Here is a 24,083-nt window from a genome sequence, read left to right on the forward strand (position 1 = left end):
GTCTATTACACCGAGTTATCTGGTTTAGTCATGTGGTTCGACCAGTGACCCAGTGGTTCGATCAATAAACCAGTGACCCAATACCCTCACCGGTTTGATGTTCGGTCCGATTTTTAAAACACTGCTTAGGATTATCATCTTTAAAAGTTTCTTTACAATTGTCATAATTAAAACTATTTACTCCCTTCGTCTCATAATAAGTGTCTTATTTGAACTTTGTGTGTTTTTAATTAAATGATTAAATGTGTTAGTTTTAATGATAAAATTAATATCATTTACTAAAATACTCTTATTTATTATAGGTAGTGGAGTACTTGAAAAACATAAAAGTTAATAAATAGGAGTACAATAGTAGGAAAAATATTAAATGTATTGGTATTTTAAAGATAAATATATTTTGAGACATAAAAAAAATATAAATGAGACACTTATTATGAGACGGGGGAAGTAACATTTATACCTACACGTCACATAGATCCACATAGACAACATTCTTCCAAAACAAACTTCCACGTAACTTCTTTAATGATTATGGATAAAAGCTTGACCTTTTGACTTTCATCCATTTAAATATGATGATTGGTAACAACTATGAATTTTAGATGATTTTATGTAGGTGCGAAAGGCCTAAGGATGTATTTTAGATGATTTTATGTAGGTGGGAAAGGCCTAAGGATGTCCATCCCATGACATCATGGTCTCATATAGCATTTCGGGCAATTGATGTGATTGATGGAAGAATCTTTGGAACTTGACACATTTTTGTATAATTCCCTTGCAATCTAAATGTATGCTTGTCAAGTAATGTTTTGTAATGTACTCCCTCCGACCCACAATGAGTGATTCAGTCCACCATTTCACACAAATTAAGAAAAGTGTATAAAAGTAAGAGAGAGAACAGAGTTTTTACTATAATACCCTTATCATGTATTGGAAATGGTGAAACTTTTATTAATTAGAGGGTAGAATTGGAAAAAATGTATTGGAAATTGAAATGGCTCATTCATTTTGGGAAATCATTTTATTCCAAATGGGTCACTCATTGTAGGACGGAGAGAGTAGTAGATTTATTCGACTAAGGTTAGATCCCTCCCTGTAATGATTTCTACACATGCGCTCGTGGACCTCCAATGTAACGATTATGATTCACTTTATTTTAATCACAAAAATAAATGTATAGAAAAATGTGTTCTTGTTTAACTTATCACAATGATATTGTAGTGTGTTTTAGCTTGCTTGAATTTTTGAGCTTCCTCTCTCTGCTAGGTAAGCTTCTGGATCCATGTTAGATTTACTTTTGAAGCACATATTTTGACTTCGAAACACTAAGTTTGGTTTACTTTTGAAGCACATATTTTGACTTCGAAAACACTAAGTTCTTGTACAGTACTGATGTTGAGAATATAACTTTGAGCTAAGGATGTTTCCATAGTAGTCATCTAGGGAGGTAAATTGTTTTGACACTTTCAATTCCTTCCGATAAAATACAACTTGTTTTTGAAATGCTTGCTTTGGACTTTCATCACATTTGTACTTTTCATTAGGCTTTTATTGATTGTCAAGCTATAGCTTATTAAGTTTTTTTTATACAAAAGATGGCCTAAACGCATAAGATAACAAGAGTTAAGCGCCTAAAAAGACCATCCTAGACACACAAGCACAAGATAAATCATCCAAAAGTAAATAATGGTAGTTAGTAGAAAGTCTCCACCACAATACATCTGAGAGAATTCCTAGAGAGACTAAAGTTCGCAAGCCAATTTGCAGATATATTTCACTCTCACCAAGTTTATTGAAATTGCTAACCTAATGCTAGAAGATTGCATATATGCCTCTCCAAATTGAGAACCATGCCGAAAGGTTTCAGTGTTTTAAAAATTGGATCGGACCGATCGATTAGACCGGTCCAACCGGAAACCGGCCAGGTAACCGGTCTGGTTCAATATCTGGATCAGAAATTTCATTAAACTGGTGTGAACCGGTCAAAACCGGTGTAAACTGTAAAAATCGGGAAAGGCGGCGATTTTTATGATCCGGCAGTTTAAGTGCATTTTTTTATTTTAAAAAATTAAAACGACGTTGTTTTGATTATTTTAATGAAGAATTAAAACTAAAAAAATTGCATATACGGTTGATTTTGTTACCGATGATTTTGATATTGAAGGAGATCGCAACATTGAAACAATTTTTCCTTTCTTGAAATTAAGTTTAGTAAACAATAAAACTATTTTGTTATAAATTATTTAATTAGATTATATTGCGATTAAACTTTGTTTGCAATTATACATTGTAATTTTGTATTATTTTATTATGTGTGATAGCTATGTTTAAAATTTAAATTTAAATTATGAACTTGTGAATTTATTTATAATATGATATTTTTAAAAAAATTAAACGCTAGTTATATTCTGTAGAGACTGAATCATCCGGTTTGACGGGCTTTTATACCTATATAATTTTGTTACAACGACCAGTTTATTCAACCGAACTATCTAGTTTAACCCAGTTTAATTTTATTCAACCGAATTATCTAGTTTAACCAAGTTTAATCATATGGTTCCTCCAGTGACCCAGTGTTCAACCAATAAACCAATAATCTAGTACCCTCACTAATTTGATATCCGGTCCGATATGGTCTCCCCAAGCCATATCTAAGGTAAAGTACAGGTCCCAAATCTCTGCATCCAAGGTGCCACACAAATCAATTTTCATGTATCCTTAGATCCAGTGCATGTCCTAGTTACGAAAAAGAGCACCACAGGCATCGGGATTTCATCAATCAAATGTAGGCTATAGCTCCTTATCCTAACATGTACAGGAATCAGAATAACATGTCCAGGATTAAATGGTCTTATAGGCAACCCCAAAGATTTGATTTATTTCACCAACACACTATCATAAAAGTAGATTGACATATTAGACGAGGCAGAGCATGCCTTAGTTGCCTGCACAAAACGATATTTAACATTCTCCTTCCCATAACTAGGGCAAGAAGGCTAAATACCCACTCCCAACCTGCTCAATAAGGATGCAGTTATGAGCCGCCAACCACAAAGTCTAAATGCAGTGAAGAACCAACTAGGGCAAAAAGGAAAAATACCAGTGAGAATACGCTTATGTGCATAGAAGTCTAAATGCTGTGAAAACCTTTTCATCATCACAACTTTTTCCAATATCCCTCAATAGCAAGACCGCATATTATTGCGGACAAAACACACATCCACTTCTCTTCGTGATTTTTTTTAGTACCAGAGTATTTTTTTTTTTTTGCAACTAATCTTATATGATAAAGCCGGAATTATTTAGAAGATAGACCTCTCCTAACAGATTTTTCCATAGGATTTTTGTTTCTTTTTTGGCTGTTAGGCCTCTTTGCTTCCCAAAAAAAGTGCAAATGTACTTGGACAATTTATGTGTAAAAATAGATTCTTTCATATCCTATGATATGATTGATTATCATACCAACTAACCAACTATAGCTTGTTCAAGCCCATTGTGCAAAACTCAACCAAGAAAATGTGCTAGAGAATTACCATATGATCAACCCATTCCGTAATCATATGATAATTTCATCACAGATGTGAAATAAGAGACTATAAGCACCACTGTCAATAAATAAGCAACAATATACTTTTCACCAGATGGAAAAAACAACAACGCAAGTCAATACATACACAAGAGAACAAAGTATTTCACAAACCCTCAAAAAATGCAGTAACACAACTGCACACCAAATTCCATCGAACATTCATTGCAAAACATAGCAGAAAGGGTTAGTCATTCATCATATCTGTTTACGATAATTTAAAGTTGCCATAATGGGCATCAAGTTCCAGCAGAAAGATTTGTGTATTTACAAAAATGGTTGAAATCAGCAAGAAACTACGGAGCTTGATTTACTTTGGTTCGTTTAGCATGTTCTAGAAAGTAATTACCATCCACCTTTGCTACCATTGTCATTTTTCTTGCCCCCCCACGAACCTGCAGCACCACCTACATAATACATCAGTCACAAGTTTAAGTGAGTTTGTTATATACAAAATTAGATACTTGTTTTCTGATTCACATTAAATAAATAAACATTCCTTGCATGCCCATAATCTTTTTTTCATTTGAAAATATCTCAAGCTTATCAAAATGGATGTATACTAGAGAGGACAATTCCTTACCATTTGCTGCAGAATCATTCCAACTAGACGATTGACCCTTATCTGGAGCAGACTCGGTTCCCTTTGCCCAGCCAGCACTAGAATCAGTTCCCTTTGCCCAGCCAGCACCGGAATCAGTTCCCTTTGCCCAGCCAGCACCAGAATCCGTTCCCTTTGCCCAGCCAGCACCGCCTTTATCCTCTGTCCCCTGTCCTGGCCCATCACTGTTCCAACCACTGCTAGCTCCACCACTTGCTGAAGTCCAGCTCTGCCACGGCTTATTACTTCCACCTCCAGCATTACTTGAACGCTCCTTATCTGCATTATCATGGCTCCAGCTCCCTCCATCCTTCTTGTCACCACTATTCTGGTTCCAAGCCCCAGACCCACTATTATTCTTCCAGCCGGAGGATCCATCCTCGCCGGAATCGCGGCTATTGTTCCAAGCACCAGGTTGGTCATTCCTTCCACGGCCTCTGCCTCCTCCGAATCCTCTGTCTCTACCACCAAAACCTTCATTATCTGATCTACCTCTACCACCAAAGCCCCCACGTTCTCCTCTACCCCGAAACCCTCTACCTCTAAAGCCACCTCTATCAGAGCCACCTCTATCAGAGCCACCTCTATCAGAGCCACCTCTACCACGGTAACCTCCCCTCCCCCCACCTCCGTCTTCAGAAGTTTCATTTGGACCTTCATTGCTTCTCCAATTAGTGCCTTCACTTGCACCACCAGAACTAGAATTCCAGTTGCTTTTCTTTCCCCAATTTGAATCTTGAGATTGGGGATCAGAATTCCATTTACTTTTGTTCACATCTGAAGCTTGGCTTCCACTGTTTCCTGAGTTCCATTCGCTTTTCTTGCCCCATCCACCAGATTGATCCGACTCAGATGTGGTTCCAGTGTTCACTGCAGCACCCCACGAGGGCTTCAGAGTTGAAGTACTTTTAGTGCCCCAGGCAGTATTCTGATTGTCGTTAAGCTCTGCCTGACCCGAACTGCCTCCACCTTTACCCCAGCCACCAGACTGATCAGGCTCAGATGGGACTCCTGTGTTCACTGCAGCACCCCATGAGGGCTTCGGAGTTGAAGTACTTTTATTGCCCCAGGAAGTATTCTGATTGTCATTAAGCTCTGCCTGACCCGAGCTGCCTCCACCTTTTCCCCATCCACTAGATTGATCTGGCTCAGATGTGGTTCCAGTGTTCACTGCAGCACCCCACGAGGGCTTCGAAGTTGAAGTGCTTTTAGTGCCCCAGGAAGAATGACCAGAATTCTGATTGTCGTTAAGCTGTGCCTGAACTGAACTGCCTCCACTTTTTCCCCATCCACCAGATTGATCTGGCTCAGATGTGGTTCCAGTGTTCACTGCAGCACCCCATGAGGGCTTCGGAGCTGAAGTACTTTTAGTGCCCCAGGAAGTATTCTGATTGTCATTAAGCTCTGCCTGACCCGCGCTGCCTCCACTTTTTCCCCATCCACCAGATTGATCTGGCTCAGATGTGGTTCCAGTGTTCACTGCAGCACCCCATGAGGGCTTCGGAGCTGAAGTACTTTTAGTGCCCCAGGAAGTATTCTGATTGTCATTAAGCTCTGCCTGACCCGAGCTGCCTCCACCTTTTCCCCATGCACCAGATTGATCTGGCTCAGATGTGGTTCCAGTGTTCACTGCAGCACCCCATGAGGGCTTCGGAGTTGAAGTGCTTTTAGTGCCCCAGGAAGTATTCTGACTGTCGTTAAGCTCTGCCTGACCCGAGCTGCCTCCACCTTTTCCCCATCCACTAGATTGATCTGGCTCAGACGTGGTTCCAGTGTTCACTGTAGCACCCCATGAGGGCTTTGGTGTTGAAGTACTCTTAGTGCCCCAGGAAGTATTCTGATTGTCGTTAAGCTCTGCCTGACCCGAACTGCCTCCACCTATTCCCCAGCCACCAGACTGATCAGGCTCAGATGTGACTGTGGTGTTCTCTGTAACACCCCATGAGGGCTTTGGAGTTGAAGTACTTTTAGCGCCCCAGCCGTTATCTTCTGCATTACCCTGAGAGCTGGGGGGATCCGAGGTAGATCCTGGCTGCAACAACAACAAAAATATATTTACAAATGCAGAAAAATAACAAACAAAACCCTTGAGGGAGACAGAAAAGAGGCAAAGGGGGAATAAAAGTGTATCGAGTATTTTTGGACTACAGTACGGCATACCACAGAACTCGGAGCTGAAGGGTTAGACCATGCACTCCTGCAAAAACAATACCGTAAGACACGAGGGGACAAAAAACAGAGCAATAAAATGCAAACTAAAAAGTAAAATAAGAACAAAAGACTGTCCTAGCAAAAACAATTATCATGACAGTGTTTTTTAAACAAGAATGCTATTGTACAAATATACACTATAATTTCTTCATATATCAATTAGAGACTATTCATGAAGACTGTGTTCTTTTCTGTATCAGAAGAAGTGTTGTTACATTGCAGCCATAGCGGAAAGGTGAGGCGGATTTTGTGAAACGCCACCTACCATGGTGGTGCCGTATGTTGCCATCCCAATTTTATATGGCAAAGTTTTGGCCATCCACTATAAACTACCATTCACCATATACAACATTGTTTTCATGATTAATGAACAATTTTCTGATATTATGTGAACCTTCCTTTTGAAGATAGAAGCCATCAAGAATAATTAGCCATCACTATGAAATCAGAGTAACTAACTACCCATCACAATGCAATATGCATACCTTTCAGCTGACGTTTCTCCAGCATTCCATCCACCACCTCCAGTGGAGGTTTGTCCAGCATTCCAACCACCGCCTCCAGTGGAGGTTTGTCCAGCATTCCAACCATCGCCTCCAGTGGAGGTTTGTCCAGCATTCCAACCACCACCTCCAGTGGAGGTTTCACCAGCATTCCATCCACAGCCTCCTGTGGACGTTCCCGCATTACTATTCATCCAACCTTTCCAATTGAAAAGATGTAAATCTCAACAAAAAAATCAATGGCAAATAGAGCACAGCAAAGGAAACTGTCATGCATGTTAATTAAAGACTGTTTTATATGGACAATGTTATTCTTGTTGAAGGACTAGGAGATGCCAATAAATTTGAGAAAAAAGGATTCCCACCTCCAGAGCCGCCTTCAGCGCCACCCAGCAAATCAAATGGCTTCAGTGAACTCGAATCTGGATCATCACTAATATAAGAAACATAAAGAACTCAGAACAATGCTCACAAACAGACAAAACAAACAGTAACAGTAAGAAGTTCCGGCAATCACATTTCACGCCAATCTCATAAATACCTTGTTGACACTGCGGTACTCTTCCCTTGAACCACAGAAAGGTGCTCAGATTTAACTGAATGAAAACAAAGTTCATGGAAATTGTCACAGATGATGGTGATCTGATATTCAAAGAATCTGATATTCAAAGAATCGAGAGTGAGACCAGCATCAGCATACCTGTAAGAAACTTTTGTTGAGAATCTAGTTTCACAGTAACATCAGAGCGACGTATGCCAGTGACACGGCAGAGGTATCCCTTCAAAGGACCTATCCTAATTCTCAAGGTCTGGCCAATAGCAAACAAGCTGTCACTGTCCCCACGGTTAACTGCATGCACAATTATTACATTGAGAAAAATTAGTAACATGTGTACTGTGTCCACATCTAAAAGACATGTCTAGGAGAAGGGCATCTTTGCATACACTCGCGATCACTTTCTCTTGCTTGCCATGGCTTTTTCGGTGACAGTGGTGACCTTGGCGATGATGGTTGATCATCAAAGACTAAAGGACCTGGTTCACCATCCTGAGTATAGATCAATGAGTAAAAAAATCAAAACTCAACACAAGTTCTCAGTGTTTCTATCCAAGCAGGTACTAGAAAAGATATTAGACCTTTCCAGTTCCACTGAAATCACCAACAGCAAGCTTGACTTTCTCACACATAATAGCTTTAGCTGTGAAGTAACCACCATTTTCTTCCTCATTTCCATCATACACAAAAACAATCCCTCGATAGATATGCCTAACCACACCTTGTTTACCCTACAAAATAAAATAATAGTTTTGAAAATATCAAAAGGTGTGAAGATATTCAAAAATACCACAACCAACAAAAACCCATTCAGAAACAAGCATCATACCTGGGATGGACCTTCCAGAACCTTAACGTTATCATTAACAATTATAGTCTTATTGTGCAGGTCTTGGGCACTAAGTTTAAGATCACACAGCGCACTTTTTATTTCGGTTCGTTCAACAGTTACAGCAGCAGGTCCTTCTGAACTCTCTTTTAGAATCTACAACAGATCGGAAAAGCTATAATATAACTATAAAAAAAGGCACCAGAAAGCTTATAAAAATGACACTGCATAAACTGAATATTACCTTGTAAGTACCATCTTTATCAGTGCTTATTATCACACCAAAGTCCTTTTTGCTGCAATGGAAAAGCTCTGTCAGACATTAAAATCATCCATCTGCAGGATGTGCATGTGTGCAACTGCATCGGCATGTGTGTGCGTGTGTGAGTGAGAAAGAGAGTTTGTACAATATCATGAATGCTAAGTTTAAGCAAAACTTACCGAAAACACACGAGAGCAAATAATTCAAAATCTTTTCCTGAACCTGATGAGCCCTCTCCTTTGCCATCGCCCTTGTCAGCTGTTATTACCCGCTTTTTCTTTGTGTCGCCATAAATATTAGAAAGCCAATCCATATCATTTGATTCATTGTTTTCAGAAGACCCGAACTTTAATTGCTCCTCCTCAGTGGGAACAACACCCCAAAAACTTAATGAATCTGGAGATACTTTCTTATATACATATCCATCTTTGAGGAGCAAGCCATCAAGAACCTGAAAAACCTTGCCTGTGTCCTGGTCGCGTCTAATTTGGATCAGAGGTCGGAATTCCCTGCAGAACCATTGAAAAATAACCATCAGACAAACAATCCAAAAAATAAAAATTAAGTATGAGAATATGCAATATTACTCAAGTTCACTGGAGCTGATTAATCTTGGAGCTGGTACCGAGTTTTTTTGGCGACATCCTCCACCCTACAGAAATGAGAAAATATTCAACAACAAGTGTCTTGTCTATGTTAACAACCATAGGACAAGAACAACAAAGTCAAAAGAGTAGTATGTGGAAATGGGAATTTGCATCACTCCGGGACACAACCCACAATACAATTCCGCCTTAAATTCACGGTGACCGGGTAACAGTTAGATTCCCTCCCAGGTTTTACAAACCAATGTAATTAAAATATTTAAAAAAAAAAAAAAACAAGGAATAATTTTCCATTGAGTCAAGTTACAAGTCCAACCCCAATTGTAGCAGTTTCCTCAATCTACTATGCATCTTACAATAATTTCCATGACACATCAGATTGAAAGAATCAAATAAAAATAAATATTCAAGGGATTGGAAAAAGATTCAAGTTGCAAAACTCGAGTAGATGTGATTTTGACATGATCCATCATGACCTTCCATATACCAGTCTCTAATCTTACTTTCCTGAACGGAAACAGGAATAGTCAAAGCTAACAGTTGAACTTCAGTAAATAGAAAGGAAAAAGCAGAGAAAATCATGTGAAGGTAGATTACAAATTTGGCAGCCAGAGCTTGTAGGTCTATTCTTGGAATCAGCTTCACAGTAACTTTTTTGCGTGTATTATTCACCGCTACAACCTGGCAATATAAAATAATAGATAAAAGGAATAAGCATTTCACGAGTTGGATAGCAATGAAAACTCAACATCATTACTCATGCAATACCTGTGCTAAGTCCCCCTTGTAATTACCAGCTTTAACGCGAGCCCACATGCCCTCAGAAATTTCAGGTTTTTTAATTTTAACAGAGAATAAATGAAAAACTTCATTTCTCGGAACAGGTTGCACCCGAGTAGCATAAATACCAGTAATCCCTTTACATGCCTGAAATGATATTTGTAACCCATAAAAACATACTTAACTAGCAACAGAAACCTTTCTCAAATGATAATCTATATCTAATTATCTATAAACCAATCAAAATCACCAGTACTGAATCTACCTCATTTATATCACATTGCCTTTCAGCTTCAATGTATACATAGCCTTTCATGTGATCTACAGCAAAGGCAGATATTATCTGCAATTTAGTATCAAGTGATTTCAGGTGAACAAACTTCTGCATCAAACAGATAGCTGAAAGCCTCTCACGCCCAACCTGTGGTAAACAGAGCTTATTAAACGATGAAACGAAGAAGCACTTAAAATATAACAAACCTAAAGCTTGAAACTAAGGTTAACATAATCACTAAAAGTCCAGTTTCAGATAGCATACAGTGCATTTAACTTTCCATATGGTTGGAATAGATTCCTTAAGAGCATGATGCAAAGAACTCTGGTCCATTGGTTTATCCTCAAACTCATCATCACCGTCACCAGCAAAAGTGAAAAACCTAGAATTAACTCGTTCTTCCATCAGTCTATCATATTCTTCTTCATCCACAAGCTCCTGTTTGGGGACAGATGGGTAGCTACTCTGACCCTTATCTGACACATTCCTCGTTGACAAAGTCTCAAATTCATCTTCATAAGAATCTACACACCAAAAGTTTCAAATAGAAATTCAATCATGAAAAATGAAAATCGTGAACCATAAAATCAGAAGAAACGTGATCGTAACGAACAACGGAGTGAAACAACAAAATGTAAGTGAAACCCTAACATTTCTCGGTAAAAATTGAAGAAAACGAAAGAGAAAATGAGAAGGAAGTACGATCGTGTTACCATCGCTTAAATCAATGGAGTCACTCTCTTCGCTGTCGTCGATGTCATCTGCTTCTTCTTCGAAGAACTGATCGACTCCTCGATTCTTCCTCTTGAGGCCGCCGGTTTTGTCGTCGTCGTAACCGCGCTTGCGTTTCCCGTCAGAATCTTTGCCGGCGGGAGCTTTACCCTTAGCATTTGCTTTGCCCTTGTTCGTCATTTCCGGCGAAATGGGATCAACGGGAATTGCATGCAGAGAGAGAGTGAGAATGAGGAGTGAGGGAGTGAGTGTGAAAAGTGTGAAGAGCGATAACTTAGAAACGCATTTGTTGTGTATGGAAAGAAAATGGAAATGAATTTTAGTTTGTTAGAGAGAAAAAATGGTCAACGTGGCTTGGAAGTACAGTGGCAATGCATCCCTTGGGCCTTGAGTGTTTTCCAAAGAATCAAGCCCGGCCCATAATGTCAATTGGGTGTTATAAGTTGTATATTGTATTTGGTATAAAAAAAATATCAAAAAAAAAAAACAATTTCTCATTGCACTCTTGCTCTTTCTCCCAAATTTTGGGCGAAATTTCTAAAATGTCTCGTATTTTAAGAGATACATTTTCGAACGCACCAAATTTTCATTTTAATCATAGGTTAATTTGGAGATGTATCTTCGAAGGATTTTGTAGAGTGTGTTCAGAGATACATCTCCGGATACACTGTTTTTTAAAATTCAAATAATTAATTCGAAGACGCACCTCCGAACTAGGTGAGCATATTTAAAGCTCGCTAGACTCTCCTTCTTCTCCTTCTTCATTTTTCAGAAAATCAAAAGTTTCTCTCTACCTCACCCTACCTATTTCCAGTTCCCACTCAAGGTCAAGTTTTGAAGCAACATTTACTTGTATCTTGCCATTTCCAACTCCCTCTAACTACTGCATTCAACATCAGAGCATTTTAGACCCTCATCAACATATTTTTTAGTAAGATTCTCATTTATCTTATTTTGATTTGTGATTAATGTATTAGCTCAAATAGGTTAGTTTTAATACATTAGATAGCATTTACATTTCAAATAGTTTATGTATGGATTATGTTTATATGATTTGAATGAGTTTGGATGGCTAAGGCAGTTGTAGAAGCACTTCTGCCATTAAAGTTGAACGAAACTTTTTTCGGAGATGTATCTCCGAAGTGTTCTATTTCAGGTTTTTCAGAGATACATTTTCGAACTCATTCCTTCCTCATATATTAATCTCGTTTATTGTGTATTTTTCAAGGGATATGGCTGAAAATAACAAAATGTTGAGACTCGGGCGACCCACCCTAGTTGCCTTTGCTCGTCAGCACGAACAGGCTAAAGTCGCCCCCCTTCTATCTCACGATAGGGAGGTGTCGACCTCTAGGAGTCGACTATCACGAGGATCGGGATCGCAGAGTCGTGTGCACCATGATGAAGATGCCCCAGTTGCACCAAAAGTCCCAATTGCTAAGGATTCCATACTTGCAGACTCTTTTCCAATATGACCCACTGACACTTCTTTACTGATATACTTTGGAAAGCATGTGGCTTTGCATGTATGGGACTGAGAGGCATATTTTTGAACAGTGTTATTTTTTATTTTGTAATCAAATTCAACTCGACTATTACATTAGATGGTGTAGATTGTCTTTTGCACCTTCCCATCAGAGGAAGGTTGTTTGATCATTCTAAGATCAGCAGGGACAATGCAGTGGATATAGTGGTGGTTTATTTGGGAGCTGGTCCCGCGGAAGCATTTGAGCAGTAAAGAAGCATCAGGGGTACACATGTCAAGTTTGCTTGGTTGGCAGATTTATATGCCAACAGCTTATAAATAGTCGAATACCCGGACATCGATGATTTTTGGGTTGCCTACCACAGAGAGTGTGAGATGAGGTGCTTCTTCATGTTCTTGGTTGACACGTCCATGTTTGTGGACAAAAATGCAACCTATGTGGATGTGACTTACCTCAAATATTTCATCGGCTTGAAATGCATTCATGAGTGAAATTGGGGGTGTCGCATGCTTGGTTTACCAGTACTCCAATATGAGTGAAGGTTGTAAATGGACGACAAAGCATATGACAGACTCATGCACCCTACTTACGGTAATTTCCAGATCTCTATTAAGTTACAAACAACTTTTTTTTCACAATTGTTACTAATGTTTTTAATCTTATACGTTTTTAGGGATGAATCCTTAACCATGTCGCGCTGCAAAAAATACACAGTCGCCACCGAACTTTATTTATTCCAAAGGAAGGAAAGGGATAATATCGAGAAAACCCCTAAAAGTGAAAAAAATGGTCTCATAACCAAATTTGGTTTCGGGAATCGGCTATGCAAGAGGAAGGTATTAGCATCCGTCACTTTCGTTGTACTCAACGAAAATCGTTTTGTTTGTTTTGCGTGTAAGGGTGTTGTTATCTAAAGGTTGCTTGTTATTAATTATTATGGTTTTGATTAACGAGAAAAATAAGTTTTAAATCAGTGTGCTCGCCTGAGTTTTGAAACCTCGTGTCTACGTATCTCCATAGTGCAATAAAGAAATCAGAGCCTCGTAGTTCGTGGGTTGAAAAAAAGTATTTGTTGGTTGTTTTTAGTGGATGATATTAACATTCACGTTTTAGCATGGAGGTGTAGCTTTTCGTTGTGTGGAAACTTATGTGTTACCTGTATTATGGTAGAACGAAAATAACATGCCCTTTTCAAAAAAGGTTTAAAGAGAAAATCCCTAAGACAAAAAGGTTTGCATTTGTGGAGGCTAATTGTTAGGGGATGTGTAGCTAAATGGTCCCCCATGCGGGGGCACGTAGCTACGCATGGAACCGAGAAGAATGCACCACCAATTCTTCGTCCACCTTTAATTGTGAAATTGTTTGTGAGTTGAATCGTACTAAAATCTACGAGTGAGAGTGAATACTCTGCACGACCGGATCAAGTATCCTGCACATAAAGGTATTCAGAACAAGGTTAGGAATCCACATTTTCGTTCTTTCCCACTGCTTAAGGCTCATGGCGTACGATTCGCCTCGTAATTTTAAGTGTTTTGAGATTTATTTGCAAAAAGGAGTTTTTTGTTTTTTGGGATAAGGAAAATAACATGGTAAAAAGGGGAAATTATCCTAATGTTATTATGCCAGTTGTTGTACCTATTTTTAGGGTTTTAAAATGGGAATTTAACCTAAGGGAACATGTAAGGTACAAGTCCTAAAATCTTTCTAATTCAATTAATTAATCAAATGATATTAATCAATTAATTGAATAAGGAATCTAAGGGAGCATGCAAGAGATTATAGGTTGAAGTTATTGTGAATTCTAGAAAGAAAATCAAGCATACAATACCAATAATCAACCATAAAATCAAGACAAAAAGTGATAAAAACTCTAATTTCTAATCATATCAATTAATCAAAACAAGGCTAAAAGAAATAGCCTAAAGTCTAAATTCCAATTAAAACTCAATTATTGTTTTTATTATTTCCTAAGTTAGAAAAATGAAACAAATAAAAAAAAGAGATATTGAAAATAAAATAAATTAAAAACTCTCCCGAGGCGGTGTAAATCCCAATTGGTGGGTGTACAGCCAAACCTAGCGGTTGGGCCAGAGAGCCCAATTGTTGTTTTTTGTGTGTTTTTCAATATTTAAAAATGGCTACTTATTCAAGCGCTAAAAAGTGTAATCCCGCTAAGCTGGTTGAGCGCACTTAACGGGCTTGCAAAAATATTTGATTCTAGGAAAAGGACAGCACTTAGCAGGCTAGGCCGACTTAGCACGATAAAAAACACAGCTTATGCCAAATGGAAAAGTTGTCCTAGCGCGCTGCAAAACGGGCTAAGCGGCCTTTAATTCATTTTTCTCCAAAATTTGATTTTTTTTTATCAATGTCTTGTTTGCTCATGCTTGCCTAAGAATCCAAAACTTTCCATAAGTCATGATACCTACAAAATGTAGTACAAAGGTAAATAAACCACAATACTACTAAACAATGAAATAAATTGCAAAGGGCCACAAAATTACTAACAAATGTATCCATAATTTCATCCTTAACATAAGATAGGGCATAGAGTTTGGGCAGTTTGAGAGAGGTGGCGGTAAAGTGGTTACCCTAGTACATTCCATTCTTACCGAGGCACGAAGTGCTTTGGGTTATTGTATGCAGATGAGGAGTCGGGGTGTTAGGATCATACATACTCAATAGATTATGCTTTTAATTGTATTTTGTTTACTTTTCATCGACTTGGAGAATAATTTTTGTATTGTTATATTCAATTTCTATAGTATTCGGTTTTATTAACACATTACTCAATTATATAATATTCGTTTTTATTAATCATTGAAACAAATAACGTACATTTTAATCAAATTAAAAATAGTTTGGACTAAAAACAAGAAAATCTTAGTAAACTGGTTCTGGAAAAATCACACAGGCAATAATTCGAAGATGCATCTCCGAATTAACTCCACACACATAGTTCAGAGATGTATCTGCATATTTATCCTTGGGGAGTATTCGGAGATGCATCTTCGAACTAAATATAGGCAAAAATGGTATTTGATGCATCTGGAGATGTATCTCTGAATTCACCTATGAGCATTTTGGAATTTTCAGAAGTGCCCCCCATTATACAAGGGTGCATTGTGAAATTGCCACAAAAAAAATACAATGAGGTTCCCACCCATGGAAGCTGGGAAATAACTTTGCCAAGAAGTCAGACTTCTTGATAAGCCTATGAGATAACCTAAGAAGTCAAACGTAATGTTAGTAATAGAATAAGGGGACAAAGAATCAGAATACCAAAGTCTTCTAGTGACTTATGTCAGAGGAGGCTCTAGGACATACGTTCGGTTGATGATCAAAATTGGCCCATCAATATGAGCAACGAACGAAGTGTGTGCTTGAACAGAGCGATGAGATGCCATTTATAGCTTGGGAAGTATGAAGGTAAAAACTGTTTGAGATAGTAAAGAAAATTTGGTAGGAACCTCTTGCCTTTTTCCTCGTTTCTCAATAGGGAAGATGGAAGGAGAAAGTAAATGTTAGAGAAGAGAAAGGTTTAAATAAAAATATAAAAGGTGGCAAAACATTTTCTTCCAGAAACATGGACAAATGGCGTGTTCGGAGCCATTGAATGGCCTAAAGTTTTGGAAAATACTGTTAATGAAATTAAAAAATTAAATTTTAATTTCGTTATTAGTGGCTATTAAATGCCCTTGAAAATTGGGGCATGATGGATTGTTGGATGCACGTTTTGAGACGGACATTTTGATAAAAAGTTAGTCATGATGACTGACAAAAATCGTGGTAGAGATGACGCATACAGGACATGGAAAATTGTGACAATGTGGTTACAAAAAAATACCATCTTCCTCCCCTCAGATGTTGGTCGAAGGTGACATTTTTTAGGGACAACAAATCCAGGTGTTGACGAAGGAGAACTTGGTTTGGAGGAATCTCGGGAATAGATCCACAAGATTAAGATCATCTGGAAACATGTCTAGAATCTTAAAAAAGGTAGTCGACGAGATCCTCTCTGCAGCCAACATAACAGTCGACTGAGCCACGAAAGTTAAAGACTTAGTATTTTTACAAGTTCAAAAGACCTTTGCAAGCAATGTTGACAGCGCGTTAGAAGGTTATTCTCAGAAGTTTGTGGGGAAGTTTAAAGCGATTATAACTCAATATAGGTTGTAAATATGGAAAATCATGGGTGACACGTAAGCACACATACTCTTCATACCACTTGAGTACCCAATTCAAAGGGCGAAATAATGTGTGATAAACATGTATGTGTTTGCGTTCAGTCTTTTCGTTACTTTCTTATTTGAGTTGTTTCCTTAAATGCAACATTTACTTTTTTCTGCTTTCATTAAATTTTTATTCTTTTAGATTATTAAATTTGATAATGTTTGAACAAATACTATTATTTAGTCCTAAGGTATTGAACCCATGACCTTGCACATGAATACAAGGGTTCTTACCACTTTACTTTCTATGTTTTGCTTTCTCTACAACTATATATTACATAGTTAACATTTATTTTCAAAATTAATATTACATAAGAATTATTATAAATAAGTACTATTTATTTTTTATTATATGAATATTATTTTACACGTGTACTATTTATTCTATTTAATACATGAGTATTATTTAGACATATTATTTCAGTTTTTTTTTAAATAACTGACATATTAAACTTAACTATTTTTTTAATAAATTGAAACGTAACTATATTTTTTAATAAATTGAAATATTAAAATATTTAATATATATAATATTTGAATATAATATTTTAATATATTCAAAAAATATTAGATAGTATATATTCAAAAAATTAAAACGTTATTTTACATAATATATTATAATTAAATTGAAATTAAAAATTAAACAATTATTAAACAAAAATTATTTTAATATTTATTATATTAAAAACTGAAAATAATAAAATAATAATAAACTGAAAATATAAATCAAATTGAAAGTATCATATACTCATTATTTTAATATTTATTAATTATTATTAAAATATAATATTACAATTTATAAAAACAATACGTTGAATTTATTATTACAAATAAATATTAGAATATATTTATTTTCAATTTAAAAAAAATTTATATTACGTTTAATTTATTTTCACTTTATTAATTTTAGTTTTATTTATGTTCAGATTATTATTAAAAAATAAACTTATTTAACATAATAAATTCAGTTTATTATATAATTTTATTTAAATATTCAATTTATTTACTTTCAGTTTATCAAATGTATTTTATTTACTTTCAGATATGGTTTATTACATAATAAATATATTTTAATATTTATATAATATAATATAAAAATATTATATTCAAATATTATATATATATATATATATATATATATATATATATATATATATATATATATTAAATATTTTAATATTTAAGTTTATTAAAAAATATATTTATGTTCAATATTTTATTAAATAATAGTATATTAAAATATTATATTATTTAAAAAATTGAAATAATATGTTAAAATATTATATTTATGTTCAATATTAAAATATTATATTTACGTTCCCTATTAAAATGCAAAATTTTATGTTTTAAAATATATATTAACATGAATTAATAGTATATTAAAATATTATATTATTTAACATATTTTTAGTAATATATTTTAGTTTAAATAATAAATAAATTTAAAAATTAGAATGAGTATAAGAAATATGGTTGAATAATTGTCATGTAAAATCAATTTGAGAAATAAATAGTAGTTATGTAGTATATACATTTTGATGCAATCTAGTAAACAAAAAAAAAACAAATAGTTTAGTGATAATGGTTGCTACTATCATGCTAAAGGTCTTGGGTTCAATATTGTTGACTAAATCCAGCAAGAGAGCAAAATAAGAAAATCTATTACATGATTAAATCTGTGTTTTTTTTACATGATTGTTTTCGATACGACTGTAATGATCTTATTGATCAAAACTTATATACATGTAATGATGAAGTCTCAAATTCAAACTCATGACATAATATTCAATTTAAAAATAATAATAACATTCATCGATTGAACTAAAATTTACACATCAATAACTGTTTTTTATTCTGCTCCACTTTTTGTGATTGGATTCTTGCGATACTTTCTTCTGCCTCGCTCTCTATTTGTTTCAATGGGGAGCTTCGTGGTTTTTTCAAGTGTTATAGAGGAGTTCGCCAAGGAGATCCTCTATCCCCTATCCTATTCGTCTTGGCGCAGGAAGCCCTTAGTAGACTTATCCTCTCTGATGGTGCTAGTGGCATCATCCGTCCTATCAAGGCTTCCGTATCCAACCTGGTTCCCTCGCACATTACGTACGTTGACGATATTTTAATATTTTGCACAGGAAGCTTGTCTAATCTCAAAGCGCCGAAGCACATTTCCAACTTTTATGCCCTTGCGTCGGGTCATCAACTCAACCTCTCCAAGTCATTTATATATATGGGATTAGTGTCTAGTGCGAATAAAGCTCGCCTCCTAAACTTTTTGGGTTTTCAGTTGGGATCTTTCCCATTCAATTATCTTGGTGTCCCTATTTTTAAATGTCGGGTCGAGCAATCTCATTTGGCTCCAATTTTGGATAGAACTTTGGCAAAGTTTTCTAGCTTGAAGGGTTCTTGTCTTTCGATGGCGGGTAGGCTACTCTTGGTCAAGTCGGTTATCCATAGCATGCTGATGTATTCCATTAATGTCTACAATTGGCCTTCTTCTCCTATCAAATGTTTAGAAAAAGTTTGCAAAAACTTCATCTGGACGGGAAGCATCATTAACAAGAATATTTGTGTGGTTTCGTGGAAGAAAACCTGCCAGTCTACTGCTAATGGGGGCTTGGGGTTGAGGTCATTAATTAGCTTGAACGAAGCGACTAATCTGAAGCTTCTTTTCGACATGTTCAACAACAATGAAGACTGGGCCATTGTGCTGTAAAAACGGGTCCTCAAGCCTTATGGTTTTATAAGATACCATGTTTTCTCATCCATCTTGACTAGTATCAAGGCTGAATCCTTTCACCTTCTGAGCAACTCGAGATGGGCTCTTGGTTCGGGCAGAAATATCGCTTTCTGGACGGATACGTGGGCTGGTGATTCGTTTATTAACGAGACGACTTTGACTTTTCTTGAATCTAAAGGTATTAATCCTCATTGTCGTGTCGCTGATCTCTCTTCCCATGGTATTTGGTGTATTCCTCCTGATTGGTTATTGTGGTTCCCTTTTCTTAATGACTGTATCGTTAGTTGCCTGGCTCCTTCGGATGATTTGTCAGATTTTCTCGGGTGGATTCACAATCCGTCTGGATGCCTCAACCTGCAAGACGCTTACAATTTTAAAGCAAAAGTATTGCCGGACTCCCCTTCTCTCAAGGTTGTTTGGCATAATAGTATCCCCCTAGCAGATCCACTCTTGTTTGGAGAATGGTCCATGGCAAGCTCCCCACTGATGATTACCTAATGAAAATTGAGATTGCTCTTTTTTCCCGGTGCCCGATTTGCAGAGTTAACGTTGAATCGTACCAGTATATCATCTTTGATTGCTATTTCTCTAAAAGCCTTTGGAATTGGCTTGTGAATATATTTCATCTAGTCTCGACTCCGACGTCTATTTCAGACTAGTTAGATATTTGTCTCAGGTACAAGTTTCTGCAATTTGCGTTGATTCATTCTGCTGTTGTTATCAATTTACTTTTCGTCATCTGGCAAACTAGGAACACTTCAAAGCACCAAAACATCAAGCCCTCGGTTGATAACGCTATTAACTAGATTAAGTTGTAGGTGCAGATTGTCGATAACTCTTCCCGTAAATCCTCCCATATCTCTATGCTGGATTTTACTTTCATCAAGCAGTTCAAGGTCAACATAATCCCTCCCAAAGCCCCCACTATTAAAGAAATCATTTGGTCTCCGCCCCCTTTGGTTGGTACAAATGCAACTGTGACGACTCCTTTATCCATGAGAATTCCAATGCTGGTGGTGGGGGTTTATTTCGTAACCATAGGGGAGACTTCATTCTTACTTTTTTGGAACATATCATTTGCAATTCCTCGGTTCTAGCTGAGTTTGGCGCTGCTATTCGCGCTATAGAAATAGCTATTGATAAGGGTTAGCCTAGGCTTTTGGTGGAATCCGACTCTATTTTGGTGGTCAAAGCTTTCTCCAACCACAATCTTGTTCCGTTATTTTTTAGGAACCGTTGGCGGTACTGTTTCACTAACATTAGTTTTTCTCATTTGATTTTCACTCACATTTATAGGGAAGGTAAATCTTGTGCTGATTTTTTGGCGAATTTCGCGCTCGGCATAGATTCTACCATCATTTTCGATTCCATTCCTTTGGATATTCGATTTTTTTTTGTAAAGAATAAGTTAGGTATATCTTTTTTTAGGTTTTTCGTAAATTTTGGAGCTAACTTGATCCCCTTTTGGGATCGGTTTTCTTTTGGTTATATATATAAACCGTTATTAAAAAAAAAAGTAATAATAAAAATAAAATAACAGAGAATTTTATTTTGCTCACATCTTAAAATGATCATTTCAATCATGATTGATACGACCTCTCATTTTACAGTCTCCCTTCATTTGGATTCATCGTTCGTTAATTTACTTGAAACAAGTAACCACTTGCCACAGAAATCCTAAACCAAACACGCACCTGTCACATGAAAATGTTTTGTTTTTTTCCAATGACAAGAAAATGTTAAACACGAGAAAATGCCAAAATTAGATAGACAAATTTTACACATAACCAAAACTAGTCACTACCATAATAATATAATTTTTGATTCCCTGTATTTATATTCATCGTCACATGAGTACAGTAAAAAAAAGACAAAGTGGACCTAAAGACCCAAAAATATAGAAAGTTCAACACCAATAATATAGTAACTAATATGTCTATGTCTCTGTATCCCCGGTCAGATAAATTCAATTGATAGTTTTGTAAGAACATCATATACATTAACGAATAATTTTTGCTTCTTGTTCTCTCTCGCCTTCATTTTGAACCACCGCCAACTCCACCGCTTCCGACCGGTACTTCTTATATATATCTCCTTTATAAAACTTAATAGTCCTAGCCACCAAAATAAGAGAAATAATGGCACCAAACAAAGTAGCTCCAGTGATAATAATGAAAGACAATTTAAAACAACTTGCCCCTACACAATTCAATTCCTGACCCTCTTTTCTCGGCAGTCCACTTTCAAACAACTGTCTCTTAGCTTCTTTGTCATACAAAAAACCAGTAACCCTAACATTTAGAAAATACAATCCAATAGGACTAGCTATCCCACCAAAGTTGTACAAAGTTGAATAATATTTCAACCCAAACAACTCCGAAATTATGGCGAAAACCAATGGCCATTGTGCACCAAAGCAAAATCCAATGATCACCGAAGCAAAATAAAGACCATTCTCAACATCAAAAGCTATCAAAAGATGACCGACACAGGATAAAAACATGGTAAACGTAAGCAAGAGTGTTCTTGGGAATTTGTACTTTGCTAAAACATGTTCCGAGCCAAAACCTGAGAAGACTCTTCCTAGGTAGTTCCATATACTCACCAATGAAACAAATGTGCTTATGCTTGTTTTTGGATATCCTAGGGATGTTCCGATTTGTCCTAGGTTGTCTATGGCTGTTAAGGTTCCACCAACACCGCATGTTCCGGCGAGGAATAGTAAGATCATGTCTACGCTGAAAAGTGCTTGAAGTATTGTGAAATCTTCCCCTTTTTTCGGTGGTGTGAAAATATTTTCCCACCATCTTGTTTCTTTTTCTTCAATCATCGGCGGTGGTGTCGACGCGGCCGGTGGTGAGATATTATCACCTTGATCAGCTACTATCTTAACAGAAAACGGATCAACAAAAGCAACCTTTTGAAGCTTCTTCTGTTCGACGAAAACAACAGCGAGAGGTAGAAACAAGAGAATAAGAACAACAGAAGCACTTCCTATATACTCACTTTGTTTAAACGTAACTTTTTTCTGTAGTATAATCATGACCAGTAAAAAACCAGCAAGACCAAGTGAAGTATACAAAAACTTATAAAAAACATTAAGTTCGTTGTTCTGTTTAACCGGTTTCATGTATCGAATTGTTCGAAGAAAAAGAAAAGATATAGCAGCAGGAAGCCAAGCTATGAGAAGAATCAAAGCTTTTGGATCTTTGAAGTAAATAGCTAAATAAAGCTGTGTGATGATAGCACCACTAAGACCAACGTAACCTTTGAGAATCCCCAACACAACACCGCGAGTTTCGGGGAAATTCTTGACACAAGTAACAAGAGAACCTGTGTTTGAAAAAGACTGAGAATTGGCACCTATGCAAATGTAAAGACACATTTGCCAAACTTTTGGTTTGGATATTTTTTTGGTTACTGCTAGCCATATCATGAAGTAGCCGAAGAAATTAAGGACAGAACCGATTGCGAGAACGACGTAAGGTGGTGTGATTTCGTTGATTAGACCGGAGAAAACACCGAGGTTTCCTCCTAAGTCTTTGAAGAAACTAAGAAGATTGAGAGTTGTTTGGTCGTAGCCTAAGGAATTTTTTATGACGCCGGAGTAAAGACCGAACATGTAGGTGGCTCCCGAGGCGGACATGATTAGGAAGGAAGCGAACACCACGAACCACCGTCCTGTGATGACTTGAGTTACGAGGTTCCTTTGTGATAGCTTCATTGAGCTTACACCTTCAACCGCCATTTTTGTTATCACCAGAAGGAGTTTGAAGGTTTTGGCTAGGTAGTGTGTTAGTGTGTCAATCATTATATAGATGCGAATTTATGAATATTTTATTTTTTATTTTTATAAATTTATTTATGACACTTTTCTAACTGGAAAATTCTCACTTCCATTATTGTAGAATTATTTTTTCTCGTGTAGAAATTTCAGACAGCCATTAAATGGATAAGGTTCTATTTTTTTAATTTATATTTTATATTAATATATATTATAAGAAATAATATTTTTTAATCTTAAGCAAATATCTGATCCGTATAATAATAATAATAATATGGATAGTGTTTATATATTTACAATTTTAAATGTAAAAAGAATATTAAAATTGTTAGGATATGCATGGTAAAGTAACGTTTGATGCAAATTATAATATATAATATATTAAAAAATAATATTATGAAATGAAAATGGTTTGATTATATTTAGAGTATACAAAATCAAATAAAAAATTCAAACTAAATTAATAAGTATTTAAAAATATAAAAATCAACTGATACATTACATAGTTTTTTTTACTAATTTTGTTAGAACTTTTAAATGTATTTATTATTGGCTTAATTAGATTGAGATTGATCGGATGGAAAATGAGAATTTGGTTTAAAATTCTATGTGGAGGAGACTATTTTTTCTCCGTAAGTTATGCGTGATTGATAGTCTTCTCTTTGTGCTTCATAGTTCTATTGTCTTTAGATAGAGATAAGTGGAATTGGAATCATACTAGAGATGGTATATTTTATGTTGAATATGATTATCATGTTTAATCGGATCTCATACTCTCTTCACTGTCATCTGATTTGGTTGAGTACTCAACCCTCCCCATATTTTAGGCAAGCTAGATCTCTTTTAAGGTGGTGGTCTTTTTTGGACAGCTTCTCCAAGATAGATTAATTTTCGAGAAAAATTT

At 36.2% G+C, this 24,083-nt stretch overlaps 2 protein-coding genes across 4 annotated transcripts; both read right to left on the reverse strand.

The window, feature by feature from the left end:
* Positions 1-3,612: 3,612 nt before the first annotated feature.
* On the reverse strand, positions 3,613-11,253 carry LOC131642451 (protein RNA-directed DNA methylation 3). Of its 3 annotated transcripts, XM_058912697.1 has the most exons (19): positions 10,921-11,253; positions 10,472-10,731; positions 10,199-10,354; positions 9,922-10,080; positions 9,751-9,834; positions 9,136-9,200; positions 8,728-9,057; positions 8,531-8,582; positions 8,287-8,442; positions 8,039-8,188; positions 7,847-7,949; positions 7,602-7,751; positions 7,443-7,497; positions 7,267-7,334; positions 6,884-7,100; positions 6,348-6,384; positions 4,770-6,219; positions 4,170-4,739; positions 3,613-3,993 (listed from the first exon to the last, which is right to left on the reverse strand). In XM_058912697.1, exons 1-19 carry the CDS (start codon positions 11,117-11,119, stop codon positions 3,932-3,934), a joined length of 4,323 nt encoding a protein of 1,440 aa, XP_058768680.1. In that variant the 5' UTR covers positions 11,120-11,253; the 3' UTR covers positions 3,613-3,931. The 3 variants fall into 3 exon arrangements, with proteins under 3 accessions (XP_058768680.1, XP_058768688.1, XP_058768676.1); XM_058912705.1 differs by having other exon boundaries at positions 4,170-6,219; positions 6,884-7,067; XM_058912693.1 differs by having other exon boundaries at positions 4,170-6,219.
* A 9,943-nt stretch (positions 11,254-21,196) lies between these two features.
* Positions 21,197-23,196, reverse strand: LOC131642470 (protein NUCLEAR FUSION DEFECTIVE 4-like). The gene has a single exon (XM_058912711.1). The coding sequence runs from the start codon at positions 23,141-23,143 to the stop codon at positions 21,395-21,397; it is 1,749 nt and encodes a 582-aa protein (XP_058768694.1). The 5' UTR covers positions 23,144-23,196; the 3' UTR covers positions 21,197-21,394.
* Between the last annotated feature and the right edge of the window lie 887 nt (positions 23,197-24,083).

The sequence above is a fragment of the Vicia villosa genome, linkage group LG1 (genome assembly GCF_029867415.1).
Source record: "Vicia villosa cultivar HV-30 ecotype Madison, WI linkage group LG1, Vvil1.0, whole genome shotgun sequence".
In the NCBI taxonomy this organism is placed as follows: Eukaryota; Viridiplantae; Streptophyta; class Magnoliopsida; order Fabales; family Fabaceae; genus Vicia; species Vicia villosa.